This window comes from Phalangium opilio, unplaced genomic scaffold (assembly GCF_054372755.1).
Source record: "Phalangium opilio isolate 3A_F unplaced genomic scaffold, DU_Popi_V2 ptg000046l_1, whole genome shotgun sequence".
NCBI classification, from domain to species: Eukaryota; Metazoa; Arthropoda; class Arachnida; order Opiliones; family Phalangiidae; genus Phalangium; species Phalangium opilio.
The window spans coordinates 1,232,196-1,246,992 of NW_028324169.1; the positions used below are offsets into that span (position 1 = coordinate 1,232,196).

The 14,797-nt window shown below is 41.0% G+C and overlaps 1 protein-coding gene across 1 annotated transcript in view; it reads right to left on the bottom strand.

Annotated features, from left to right (window-relative positions):
• Positions 1-414: 414 nt before the first annotated feature.
• LOC149674296 (uncharacterized) overlaps positions 415-14,797 on the bottom strand; it is a 96,964-nt gene continuing 82,581 nt past the window's right edge. The window contains exon 2 of the mRNA XM_089838651.1: positions 415-680. Coding sequence (XP_089694777.1) covers positions 669-680 — 12 coding nt within the window. The 3' untranslated portion in view covers positions 415-668. The remainder of the gene's footprint in view (positions 681-14,797) is intronic.

A 14,797-nucleotide genomic window follows, 5' to 3' on the forward strand; every position in this document is an offset into this window, starting at 1 on the left:
GTAATTCCATTCTCTTTACATTTAAAAATTATAAACCAGTTATTGGGGGTTCAAGAATATATGCCCGGCCAGTATTTTAAAATGTACATTCTCAAAACGGCGCTGGAAGATAGATTTTATGTTCGTCTCGAAATAGAGCCAGGTGTTCGCCTTGAAAGTGAAGAATTCCGGATTTCCCACTCACGCGCAAACGCCTCTGCAAAAAGAGGCGTATATCGCTGATATAAACAAGAATGAAAAGCTTTCTCTGACCGTGGCGGATATTCAATCAAATCCTTCCCTGCGTAATATCGCAAAAATTAATTTAAATTCTCTTTGAATACGGGCAAGATTCGCAGCATCTTTATCAACAATTATTACGAATTGATACGATACGCGAGCGATTACACTCTGGAATTAGTCGACTTACGGCCAGTTACGGAGTCGATCGCTCTCTTATCGTACAAAGCCAAAAGCGATTACGTTTCGGACTACAAACTGGGATCGGCCATCGTGGGGAGCTTCGTTTCTTGTTACGGGCGACTCGAATTGAACAAGATGCTGCTTCAATTAGACCGCGCAGCCTTGTATTGTGACACCGACTCCATAATCTACCGCCATCTACCGGGAAAGTTTGACATTCCAACTGGCAATCATATTGGTTGCTGGGCGGACGAACTCGGCGGTGATTATATAACTTCCTTTTGTAGTACCGGTGCCAAAAGTTACTCGTTTCGCACTAGCAAAGGAAAAGAATTCAAGAAAATTAAAGGGTTGACGTTAAATCGAGAAAATCTGGAAAAACTTGACTTTGAAACCTTTGAAAGTGTGGCGATGAATCCGGAAAAGGAAGTTACAGTCAATGTCCCTTTTAATTTTAAACGGGACAAATACAAGCTGCAGCTAGAGGCCGTTAAAATCACCAAAAGATTTCGCCAAACCTCGAATAAGAGATTGTTGAACGCCGATTTGACAACCAGTCGACCTTACGGTTTCAAAGAGGCAACACCCGCTTCAACATCTCTTTCGCATGAATTACGAGGCTAGGCGAAAACATACTTTTGAGGGCTTGTGGGAATCTTGCGTTCCTATCGAAGCCCTGGCCAAAGACGGTTTCTATCTTGCAGATGTAGAAACACAGACGATGCGCTGCGCCTTTTGCGGCATTGCCCTGTAGCAGTGGCGTTGCACGGACCATCCATCGAGGGAACATCGGAAGCACAGTCCATCGTGTCCGATGGTTTCCAAAAAGCCGTGCAACAACAAACCAGTGCGTCAGGGGTTTCCCGACTTCCCGACCAGCGAGGGCGAGGATGTTTGCGAGCCTCTAATCCAAACATGCCCAGCCACCAACAACGAGCGGTCGGGAAACGAAAAAGTGCGCGTGCGCATAAATCCGTCGTGTTTTCTACTGTAGTGCGTGTTTACCAACTACCCTTCTAGTCTCGCGTGCACTTTGACCTCATCAACGACCAACGCTTTCGACAACGGATTACGGACTTTGAAAAAAAATTTTTAAAAAACAATTGATTAATAGGGATTTTTTTGGGTAAAAGGGTTTTGTTTATATTGTTTTTTAATGCTGTTTAAATATGTAAGGGTTTTTTGGGGTTTTTGGGTTTATAGTGTTTTAATTTTTTGATTATTAATGTTTTTATAAATATATATCTATGTTTTTAATATAAATAACATGTGAACAATAATAAAATGTTTATTATTTAAAATGAATCCAACCGAGTCAGTCTCGCATTCTTTAAAGTTCCAAACACCCGCCCAGTTTCTAATCGTGGGGCCAACGCAAGCGGGGAAGAGTTTTCTTTTAAGTAACTTATTGCAAAATCATCAGCTTATGTTTGACCCACCGCATAAAAAGGTTATTTATTGCTACGCGGCCTGGCAGCCAAACTACAAAAAATTGAAACAATTGATTCCGGGAATTCAATTTATTCAAGGATTGCCAACGGCTGATCCGGACTTTTGGGAAATGAATCGCGATTCCTACTTGATACTAGACGACTTAGCTAGCCAATTATTTAAGCAAGCTCATATTGCCGATTTAGTTTGCGTGACGTCGCATCACTTAGGGTATACGGTCATTATTATTACGCAACAACTGTTTCCCAAGGGTAGCCAATCGCGGATAATTTCCCAAAACTCTTCCTATTTTATAATAATGAAAAATCCTCGAGATGTTGCCTCTATTAGATATTTAGCGCAACAAATAAGTCCAGATAACCCGAAGCGTATTACGGACGCGTACAGACTAGCCACTAAAGAACCCTATAGCTATTTGTTAATTGATTTAAAACAAGAAACTCCGGAAAATTTACGATTAAGGTCGCGTGTTCTACCTCACGAATCACCTATGTATGTCTATGTCGATTAAATTTAATTGTCATTTGAATAATGGCGCCGCGCGTTAAACGTCGATCAGGAAAACGCTCTCGTCTCGTCGTAGCCCGTCCTTCGACAAAGTTTGCCAAATTTGTCCCGTATTTACAGAGTTTGCGTCAAACTAACTGTAAACAACGGCGAACCCTCTTAAACAATAGTAGCGCGCCTCAATTAAAAAGCATTCAGACAATTTGTAAGAATTTAAAGGGCGGGGGCATTTATTTGAGTAAAGACCGTAAGAAAAAGCTAGCATAGTACAAGAAAATTATTAGACAACTCGGATCAAGTACCTTGTCGCAGAAAAGCAAAAAAAAGCTGTTGTTGCAGCAATCAGGTGGTTTTCTTACGACGCTACTTGGCGCAATCTTGCCTTCAATTGTCCAAGCCATAGCTGCTTAACTATGAAACAAATGGTGCTTGTACCGGCGACCGCCGTAACTTCAACAGCTGCGCAAGAACACTCGGCCTTGGACCGAGAGATTGAGGATATTTTAAAATCGCCATTAAATGCTTACGATAAATTATATAAATATTTAGACGCTTTTAAGAAATATTTAAGTATCGAGAAACAAATTCCTTTACCTAAATTTGAGGTTGTTAGTCCTTCAATGACAAATGTCACCACGCCGCCATTACCGGTCACCCCCAAAACGCCGCCGCGAAAAAAACAATTGTCATGGCCGAGCTATGCCACGTCATCAGCTACCACAAGCACACCTGACAGCTCATTCACCACACCTAGCCGTTATAAAACCGAGCCTCGGCAAAAGGTTTTTAAAAGCGAAACGGCTGCGGGGACACCAACACAGGATGATTTTTACCAACAATTTCGGCCGACCTACGTTGGAGATATGGTGAAACGGGAAGCCGAAGTTCTGGCAAATCGTTTGCAAAAGACATTTTTTACGCCAAAAAGAGAGCTAGAAGAGGAGGCTTACGGTTATGCAAATCCCGATGAGGTTTTTCAAGAAGAAATTGCCGATGAACAAGAGAATCTAGCGGAAGCGGAAGCGGAAAATTTAACGGACTTGGAAAACCTGTTTGAGACGGCCTCCGCTAAACAGAAGAAAAAGAAAAAACAGAAAAAGCCTCGGAAAAAGAAAGACGAACTTCAAAATCTCGGCCCAGTAGTTCCATCTAACGAACGAAGGGGTCGACACCATAAATGGCGTGATATTAAATAATAAAATGTAAAATTAAGACAAATAAAAAAATGTTTTATTGTAAACAATATCTGTGTACATGTTTTTTTAAATGTAAAGATAAATATAATAAAGCGACATAATCGTTAAGTTTAAGGTTATTAGCGTAAATAGCGTCTAATATCGTCTGTCTAGCCACGCCCTGGCAGCGGAGTGCTAGGTACAGACTACAATGCAAACCGCACAGTTGAAAAAATGGATGTTGAATTTGTTGTTTATTGTAAACAACTCGTTTCCCGTATCGTTTTAAATTAACTTTATAGTATCGCGGTGAATTTCCGTACTTGCAAAACATTTCTACGGTATTGTTATTAACAAAGATTCCTATCCAATGTTCTCCGGCCTCTCCAGCTGCTTCGTTATTGAATATGAAGCAAAATTTGGGTCTCCTAGGATGCTCTGGCAGTTTATCTATTGGGAAGCATCCTAAATAGTAGGGTCGCGTTCTTTTGTCGCAAGTTAAAAGAGCGTTTATTTGCGAAGTGTTCATAATTTAGTCTCGGGTAACGAGACTTTTTGTAATTCGGCACCGTAGAAAACACCCAAAATTTGCTCCCCCTTTAAATCCGCTACGCGATAGACGGGTGGCGACCTGGGTATGACGTCAACAACGCGGAATATTTCGTCAGTAAACTGCCACCCGAGCTAGTTTTTCTAAATACTCGACTAGCTATAGAGAGACGCACGTGATCGCCAACTTTAAGCCTCGGTGCGTATCGATTAATTCCGTTTGATTTCCCGTACAGTTTATTCCAAATGATTGATTCGTTATCTATATTAACATGAGCCGGTGCAATTCCAGTAGTTGAATGAACCCGTTCATTATAGGCTTGAGTAATTAAAGGTAAATATTTAACGTAATTTTTATTCCCCGTGGCTGTAATAACCCGGGCAATTAGTTCCTTAATTGTTCTAATAAAGCGTTCAGCTAGACTGGCCTTATGCTGACTCCGGGCAAAATGTATTTGCACATTGTGACGTTTCAAGAAGGAATCCTCTCTCGAAATATTTTTTTAAAAGCTTCGATAACCTCGCCAGATGTTTTGTTTCTAAGAGGTACTGTCCATCCGTAGCGGCTTAAGACGTCAATGACGCACAAAACATAGCTAATATTTTTATTAAAACGTTTTAATTTTGGTAGATCCAACAAATCAGCTTGAAAAACGTCATCGATAGTCGAGGCGTACACCTGATTGGTTTTGAATCGGAAACGTCGAAATCGGTGTTTCGTGTAGGCGGGTTGTTTCTCGAGAAAGGCGACTAATTTTGCTTTTGGCACGTGCGGTAAGGTCTTTTGTAATCTCGCTAGCGACCCATAAGCGGCCGGATTAGCCACGTCGTAATACATTTTTCTAATTTTAGCGTCCATGTCTTAACAAGTATAAATAACGACTAAATAGTTTCCCAATAAACAACTTTATTTAATACACTCAAAGGTATTTTATAAAAACAATATCAGTTAAACAAATACGATATATTAGTACATTTATCTTAATAGCCATAAATCAAGGCATTCTTTAAATCGGCAAAACTGTTGACAAAATAAGCGTAAATATGCTCTTGATCCTCGATCCATCCATGGTCGGTCTCAAATTGATGCAAAATTTTCTCACGATCCAGTTGAGGCAGCGCTTCGTGCAAATTACGTTCGACTCGATCACTGAAATTTGTGTCAAATTCCGAGCAGCTTTGAGAGTGGCATATTTGTTTTCGACACTCGACGTTGGCGCAAGTGGAAGTGACGTCAAACAAAGTGGTAGTGAGCTCGTTTAAAATTAACTCGCGCATGCGACAGACAGCTATCCCTTTAGCCTTGAGAGCCTCGTCAATCAACGGCTTTAAATCGATCAATGTCTGCCATCCTGTTTTGTTCAGACTGAATCCTTCGCTTGTACTAAAGTTGAGGAAATAACGACTGCCGCTGCCTCGTTCATAGTATCGAAGATGGATTAGACGTACATCTTTCGAGTTGACGAAGCATTCCAGCTTGATGCGCTCTTTGACGGGCAACCAAATATGATAGCGAGGTATTTTTCCGTCAAAAAAGGACGTGAGTTCATTTTGAAACCGAAACAAAGCGTACCAGGCGTTAGGTTTTAATATAGTTTTTGTACGCGTATCCGATCTTTGAATTAAAATTTTAGGTTCAATCGATTCGATGACGCAAATGTCGAGCTTTGGCGTGACGGTGTGTACTTGGTGCATATTGGCGCGCGACTGATATTGTATTTATAAAGTTTTAGTCTTTTATACGTTGGGGTGATTATAAATAATTTCTGTGTTTTTAGATATTATTAATTGGTTGTTTGGAAATTCGGCCATGACAATGCACGTGACGTTTTCGGTTAGCGGAGAGCTAAATCTTAACGATAATCGCAAGTTATCAGTCTGGGGCATGGAATTTAGACCTAACGAAGCGAGATGTTCTCTACTCAAATCAAAAACAACGACAAAAAAGCCTTTTTTATATAAATCGTAAGAAATTATATTTCCTCGGTCAAGACCTAATATTTCGAGCCCCTCGAATAAAGAATTGTAACATCTAACGTATTGATCGTCGTCAAAATTAGGCGTAAACGGGATATCGGGATAATTTTGCTAATTTAAAGAGAATTGCATGAAATCGAGTTTGAAGTGTTGGAGGTCCAGGGGGTTAGAAGTTGCTTCCCCTACAAATTTTTTATTAGTAACGAAAGCCACGACAGTTCGCGAGGGTAATTGCCCCGTAAACAAGCTGTCCCTAATAAAATCTTGCGTTCCGGTGGTTATTAAGAAATTTTTCATAACAATAGAGTTTACTTCGTAGCGAGCGTTTATTCCCGAATTTAACATCTGGGCGTGAGCTAGTTGCAGTTCGGGATTAACCTCAATTTCGCGCGTAAACAAGGTGCATTCCGTTAAATCAATCTTATACTTTTTGCCCGCTTCATTGTGAATAATAGCAAAATCCGTGGAGCTTCGATGAAGTCTAATTCGCACCTCGATATTATCTAGTAAGAATTTGGGTGTTTTGAACATATCCAAAAATAATTCGCCAATTACATCGCACGTCTTTGATTTTGCCACGCGTTTAGCGCGACGACCAATACCATTATCTTCTTTGTTAATATTGGCATCTTCTAAAGCCTTCGCCGGATCGATAATGGTATCCAAATAATATAGCATAGAAGTTAACCAGGAATTGGCCGCCGTTTGTCCATAATTTAAAAGTATTTTAAAATAGGCCATATATGGGTACATATTATTAGGTTGCTGGATGGCGACGCCATTAAGAAATAATTCTACTTGACAAAATAGCGAGGCAATTATTAAATTTGTTACAGAGACTTTCTTTTCCGCATCTGGAACGGCCGTGCCGTCCTCGTGTAAAACGCGAAATTTTAATCTCAAAAGAGTTTTAGTCAAATCATGATAATTGTTAGAGGGAGGAATGATAAATTCTACATATTTAGCATTAGTTAGTGGGGCAATTGGATAATGAGCAGTCGTTTTAGTCCCAACAATATAATTATTCACCACTGGCTTTTCAAATACTTCAAAATCAGAAAGAACACTTTCGTAGGTCGACATGTTTAGTCTAGAAAATCGCGTTTAGTGCGTCGCTTAACACGTTTGCTCCGGCTTGTTTTAGCAGTCCTCTTTCGTTTTCGGCCCGTCCCGCTTTGAGTGTTGACAAACCGGTCCACGCTTTTATGTAGTAGGGAATTTATAGATTGCTTGACATTTTGTTTAATCGATTCTCTAGGTGATATTCCGGGGTTTTGTGCATCGCTAATTACTCTACTCGTTAACCCAACAGCTTCGGACGCTAAAGTACTAATGGCCGGCCTAATAAAGGGTGTAATTTTGCGCAATAAAGAATTGAAGATACCGCCGACACTAAAACGACCCCCCGATTGGAAAACGTTCGCGTGTAAAGCCGGAAGAGACGATCCTCTTTGGAAATACAGAGTATATCTATTGGGTACCATTGCTCAAGTTCTATTGACGTCGACGCCTAAAAACAGTTTAATATATACTTTACCCACATTAAACGGGATATTTTCCCCGTAATCGGATTTCAATTCAATTTCAATTTCCTGTATATCGCTAGTTGAAATTGGATAAAAATCGATATTATTAAATATTTCCTGGTTCTCCTCGTCTAGCAGCGAAAAAGCCGGCATTTTTATGAAACGTAGCAGAGGGGCTTGACCACCACCCACTACTTGTTGACGGATAATATTGGTATAAACAAACATGGCATCGACGCCTCTCATGATATCCGCGGGATACTCCGACGTCTTGTTATTGATATACCGATTCAATTGATTACTACTAAAACCTAACAATCGTCCCAGTCCTCGTCCGGGTGTTGTTTTGGGAAACAAAATTGAGACCGTATCGTTCAGTTTTGAAACCGTGACGGTTCCGTCTACATTCTGCGTAAATTTTAGACTTTTTCTATGCGTCGGCGACATGGCTTCGCTCATAGCGCTTAAAACATCGCTAATATGATAATATACCCCGGGAGGAATCTCGCACGCGAAATTATCAACTCGTCTGGCTTGAGACCCGGGTAAATACGGCTGGTCAGCCATATTTTGGTCTTCTGGAAATCTATCCACATCGCATTCGCTAGTCCAAAAATTATTATCCGCTGTCAGGGTCATTATTCTTAATCGAGGATTTACCTGAGCTACTCCCGAATGACTGTGTTGAAAAAATTCTCCCTCTTCGGGAATGTTAAATAACTGAGCCATTGGTCCAGCTACCGATACGCGAACACCTGGTTCTATTTCGAGACGAACATAAAATCTATCTTCCAGCGCCGTTTTGAGAATGTACATTTTAAAATACTGGCGAGGCATATATTCTTGAACCCCCAATAACTGGTTTATAACTTTTAAATGTAAAGAGAATGGAATTACGGCCCCGCTTGCCGTAAAATCGCAGGTATATTCGCCCGCGGGTATTTTGATTTTTGTGAAACTAGTCTTAGTAAATAGATACACTAGTGAGTCATGAACGCGATAATTTACGAATGTGTCATTAGTTGTTTTGAAATGCGTAAAATTACGCTCTAAAGGTTTAGTGGATAGAAACGTTCCACCAGCGTATTCGGCTTCTAAATTTAATATATCACGCAATTCCTTTGGGAAGAGCATTTCAATTTTTGCCGGACAATAGACTCTAAAATAACGTTCCGCTCCTTGTTTAATAACGCTAAATTCGGCCTGTTGCAATCTTAAAGGGTCAAAATTGCGCGCAGTTATTTGGAGGTTTTCGGCAATTTCTTCATAAATCTTATAATCATCTGTCGATCTAAACTCGCCTGACATTTTAAAAAAGAAATAAAGCCACGGTTCTTCCCAGGGGGTATAGCGCTTTATGGTTCTATTGACTCGATATTCTACGTATGCATTGTCTTTGTCTATAGTATATTCTTCTAACGTCATACTCAAGGGACCAAGCTGGTGTCTTCCGGAATAATATCTATCGGGGTCAGCGTTAAGCAATTTAGCTACTTGGGGAGAAAATTTAATTTCCACCCATTTTGGTGTTTTGAAATTATACACGATAGCATCCCCCCAATTATCTACTGTGTGGTATGTTGCTTGAATTTTTTTAAATACTAATTTTTCTAAAGTGTTGGGTACGGCTCGATAAAGCCCTTCGGCGTTTTTCTCTGGCGTTTTACTGGCTTTAAAAGTTTGCGGTAAGAACAATACTGTGTAGTTATCATAATCTTCAGGGTTAATTGGCTTAGGCTTTTCAGAGATAATTGGCTCGGTTTTTTTCTCTGGCGAATCAACCGGTTGCGGAAACAAGGGTTTTTCATCAACCGGTGGTGGGGAGGGGGTCGGTTATACGGGTAGCTCAAAAGTAGAGGATGTTGTAGAGTCTGGAGATTTTGAGAGGTCAGGCTTGGATGAATCGGGTTTCGGTAAGTCAGGTTTAGAAAGGTCTGGAAATATATATATTTCCTCAACATCCGTTGGCGAGGGGGTCGGCGTCAGTGGTTCGAAGGTAGAGGGTTTCGGAGCCTCTGGTGCTGGAATTTTAGGGGGGTCCGGAGCTGGTATTTTAGGGGGGTCCGGAGCTGGAATTTTGGGGGGATCCGGAGCTGGAATTTTAGGGGGATCCGGAGCTGGTATTTTAGGGGGATCCGGAGCTGGTATTTTAGGGGGATCCGGAGCTGGTATTTTAGGGGGATCCGGAGCTGGTATTTTAGGGGGATCCGGAGCTGGTATTTTAGGGGGATCCGGAGCTGGTATTTTAGGGGGATCCGGAGCTGGTATCTTAGGGGGATCCGGAGCTGGTATTTTAGGGGGATCCGAAGCTGGTATTTTAGGGGGATCCGGAGCTGGTATTTTAGGGGGATCCGGAGCTGGTATTTTAGGGGGATCCGGAGCTGGTATTTTAGGGGGATCCGGAGCTGGTATTTTGGGGGGATCCGGAGCTGGAAGCTTCGGTAGTTCAGGCTTGGGTGGCTGCGGTTTTGGCTTTGGTAACTCGGGCTTAGGTGGTTTGGGCTTTGGGTAGTAGGGTTTCGGTAAGTCAGGTTTAGGTGGGTTTTGTTTTGGAGTTGTTTGTTTTGGAATTGCAATTGGATTACAATAGAACTGCCTTTTGATATGGAAATGCTGCATATATATATTGACATTTAAAAATATACAAGATAAGAAATCTAATAAAAAGCCGTTAAAAAATAGCCCTAATTACGTGATACATAGCAAATTGATATTACAATAAAAAGCTTTAAACAGCAATAGTTTTTTAAGACTAAACATTCCGCCCGACTTGAAATATTGGTTTCAATTCTACTTATTCTAATGGTAGCTGACACAACTTAACAATAGATCGCTTAACTTGTTTGTCAGCTGTCTGCACGGTGGCTACTCGGACAATTTTATCGGCGCCGGGATGAACTTCTTTGACACGAGCCATCTTCCATTTTGTAGGAGGTAGATTTTCGTCCTTCAGTAACACAAGATCGCCAATCTGGAGGTTCGGTTTTGGTTTTGTCCACTTAGGTCGTTGTTGTAATCTGGACAAGTACTCGTTACTCCAACGTTTCCAGAAATGTTGTACGAGTTTCTGACTAAGTTGCCAACGTGATAAGTGATTCAATCTTTCAGTTGTTAAGTCCGGTTCTGGGATGGCGGTAATCGGGCCTCCTATGAGAAAATGCCCTGGTGTTAATACGGACATATCGGAGGGATCAGCGCTCATCGATGTCAATGGTCTTGAGTTAAGGCACGCCTCGACTTGACATAGGACGGTCTGCATCTCTTCGTATGTTAGTGTAGTTAATCCAATAACTCGTTTCAAGTGGAACTTCACCGATCTGACACCAGCTTCCCATAAGCCACCCATATGTGGAGAGCCTGGAGGATTAAAGTGCCAATTGATTCCTTCCTCGGATACCCAGTTGACGACGGATGCACTTTTTGATGTGGCAATGGTTATTTTATAAAACTTGCAGGTAAACGGGAAAGTTTGTATCTAACTGTTTTCCTAGGGCCCCGTCTTTATATTTATTCACTAATTTAAAAGATAATTTGCCTTTTAAATACGGATGACTGTTTACATCATCATTTAAAAGCTCGACAAAATTTTGAGGCAGTTCGTACTCTTTGGTCTTAACATAACGATTGACGGGTATCTCTATTTTTTGATATTCAACAGGCTCTCGAATAGCCGCATATTTGTCACTATTTGGATCATTTACGACCTGAATTTCAAACTTGTTAAACTCTTCACTTATATTCACCCAATGATTGGAAATATGATTTCCGCCAACCCAACTTCATAATCACTAGTCAAGTTAAGGGGCTGATGCAAATAATTTTTAAAACTTGACTGGGTATTGTTTGGATATATATCTAGACACGTATTAGACGCTAAAGTTAAAAAAAGTCGTCATTCATGATTAACGCCTGTTTGTCAACTAACCCCAACTTCTTAAACAACCCTTATTTTATACATAAAAAGATTGTCCATAGCTTGGTGGACTGGCCGGGATTTGAACTCGCCACCTTTTTGGGTATCACATTAGTAAACCCTGCTTTAACCCACTAAGCTATGGACAATCTTACAAAACACGCCGTTTATTTTTTATCAAAAACTTTAAAAATTCTTAAACTTTTAAAGTCGTTACCCCTGAAAAATCTACGTAGTTAGGTAATTGACCTTACCCGATTCCAATAAAAAAGACAACGCCCTGACTAGTTCGAGCCGGTTTTCAACTTGTTTGATGCAGTTATTATATAAGACACGCGGCTTTAATAGTACGTTAAAGGGTGTGGTCGGTAAAAAATAAATTTCTTGAAAGCATTGCCTCGAAACCTCTTTTAATATTAAATTTGCCCTTCGTATTTTAGTATATAAGCGCGGTGTTTCGGAAAGAAAGTTATCAGTTGCCTGACTACGCTCTCATGTTTAACCGTGTGCAGTACTATTTTTACGATGATGTCTTCCTCCAGTACTATTTTTACGAAGATGTCTTTCTCCACCGCTCCTGGACTCACACAACAAAAGTCGTGTGAGAAGAGACCAAATTCGATTTTTCCATCCGTCTCTTCTCGGGCATAGCTTGAGAAGAGACCATATTCGATTCATGCGCTAGATTTACGCAACTTTTTGTATAATCTTTTGCAGTTACATTTGGCTGCACAAAAAGTTGCGTAAATTTGTGTGAAGTCGCATTTTTTGCGTCCCACCACTCAACGTCGGCCATAGTTCGGGACCAGATGCAAGACATCTACGTCAAAAATCCGGAGAATTTGGTCCCGGATGATGTTGAGGAGGTTCATGAATCGACCTTCATTGCAGTGTCATATGCGTCCATACAACGGACTACTGCAATGAAGGAGAAGTTCTGGCGCAAACAACCAGACCAGAACAAGAAGCCCTGGCCCCACAATGGCTCGGATGTAACTTCCTTCGGGAGGTAAAGGGTCAACGAAGAATTTTATAGGACATGGCCCGTACAAGCCCACAAGCCCTGCCACTGCATAAGGTCCTGCGTACCCTGCACCAGTTGGAGCATGTTCTCTTCAGTGAGGCTCAACAATTTCACGACATCAACGTGGCCCAACCTTCGGCGATAGATACATTTTGGGAACAAGAAGTAGCGAAAACATCCAGGCCTCGCTTAAAGATCCACGATCTTTGAAAACCAATGGAGGATTTCACTTAAAAGGTCATTTCTAACAATCCTCGACTATCCTGCTTGTCTTTTATCAAAATCCATCCGCCATTGTTTATCCTACGCCGCGCCACTCGACGTCAGCCATCAGAATGCATGAAGAAAGCCTGCTGATGGTGGTTGACGTCATCCACAAGATCGTACGAACTTACTTTGTGGTAAATAGTTTCGATTTAATTTAGGATTTAACATGTAACATGTTTTTTGTGTTGTTGGCGAACAAGCCATTCCCAACTCAAAGAAAAGAAGTATTGACCTTCTTGATGACGCTGGCAAACAATGTCATTATTTTTGTTATATCTATATTCTTGTTAATCTGTATTATTTTATTGTCTATAGTATTTGGTATTGTTATTAAAAAATCTTTATTTATATATCTAGCTTTGTTTCTCAGACATATTTAAAAGGTTTATGGCGGGAAATTCAAACGGGGATCTTGCAAAAATAACTGGACTGGTTTATTAGAAATGGGTAGCTCTGGATCGTCGTTTACGTTGTTAAGCTCCCGCCCTGAATATGGCCTCATTAAATAAGGTTTACATGGAAATGCTTCGTCTCCTACAAACACATGAGGAATCTTCAACCCCCTAGTTCCAGGGAGGAGTTTGGCAGGTGGAAGGTGCAAATCACCATTCTCCATTGCTTTTCCAAAGGCGCACTGTGAAAAAACTCCACCATCACTGTGGTGGCCAGAGTCACCGATATCCACTAATGTGAAGCAATATTTTGCATCCCACACTGCCATTAATACGAGGCTGTGGGTACCCTTATAGTTGTAAAATAGAGAGCCTCCCTTCGCTGGACATTGCATGACACAGTGTTTGCCATCGATTGATCCCACACAATTTGGGAAATCCCAGGAATCCCAAAAGTCATTGGCAATAGCGGCCCATTCAGCCTCAGTGGGAACAGATAAATATATAGGGTTCAATATGTCCCAAATGACTTGGCAAGTTTCACGAATTATTCTTGAAACTGTTGAATGACCCAAACGAAAAGAATAGCTGATGCTCAGCATGTCATTTCCCGAAGCTAAATACCTTCATTAGGCACAAATATAAATTAATTACTAACTTCAAAACAACTGTAAAGAATATTGCTGTTAGGACCTCATAGTAAAGTTTGAAATTAGCGGCACTAAAATGCCTGTGACGACCCCTAGTAGCATTTGGGCAAAGTGATACAGCCAAAAAAGTGCCGCGATTTTCAAATACTTGGTCCTATACAGAACCTACCTTAAGGTGCAGGCTAATCTTTCTGGAGGAGAAATTGGCTTTCTGAAATTTGTGGTGGCTTTTTCCAATCGTGGGCCGACCATTTTCAAAAGGATCTCAAAAGTGTCAGGGGTCATACGTAGATAATTGAAATAACCTAATTATTAGGAGCTATTGATTCAATACAAGGACCTCGGTTTAAGCCTTTGCCAAACCTACCCCTGTGATCCGAAATCTTTAGATCCACCAACAAATTATGGAAGTCACCTTGTTGTTTCCTTTTCGTAAAAATTTCTCTAATCCATTTTGACCTTTTTTTCTTTTTTTTTATTCAAAATCAGCAGCGAAGTTAAAATTTTTCTCCTGTGCAATAGGCCTAGCAATACCTCTTGTCTTAAATCGCTCATTTTTACATTTATATTTTCGCGCGACTCCCGCGGGAAGCAAAATTGCAGTGTGAATGGTTGTCGCGTGAAACGCTTGAACTTCATCCGCGTTAACGCGTTTTAAGCGAACGCGAAATTTCGAGCGACCCCAGTGGGCATCCGCCTTGAGTTTACTTCGTCGTGGCAAGATTATGGGATGTATGAGATCAGTAGTTGCCTTGGCGTGACTTATACGGCCGCCAACTCTAAGGAGTCCAACTGGATCGATAAAAGGTTTGAGCGACAACAGCTTGCTTTTCACTGGTAGTGGCTTGAGTGAGATAAAGAGATGGATCTCTTCTTAAAAGTGTCGTTGCTGAGCCGCGCAAATCCAATGGTGCAAGGCTGATACAACTATACAACTTCGATTGCTGACAATGGTCCTATGGT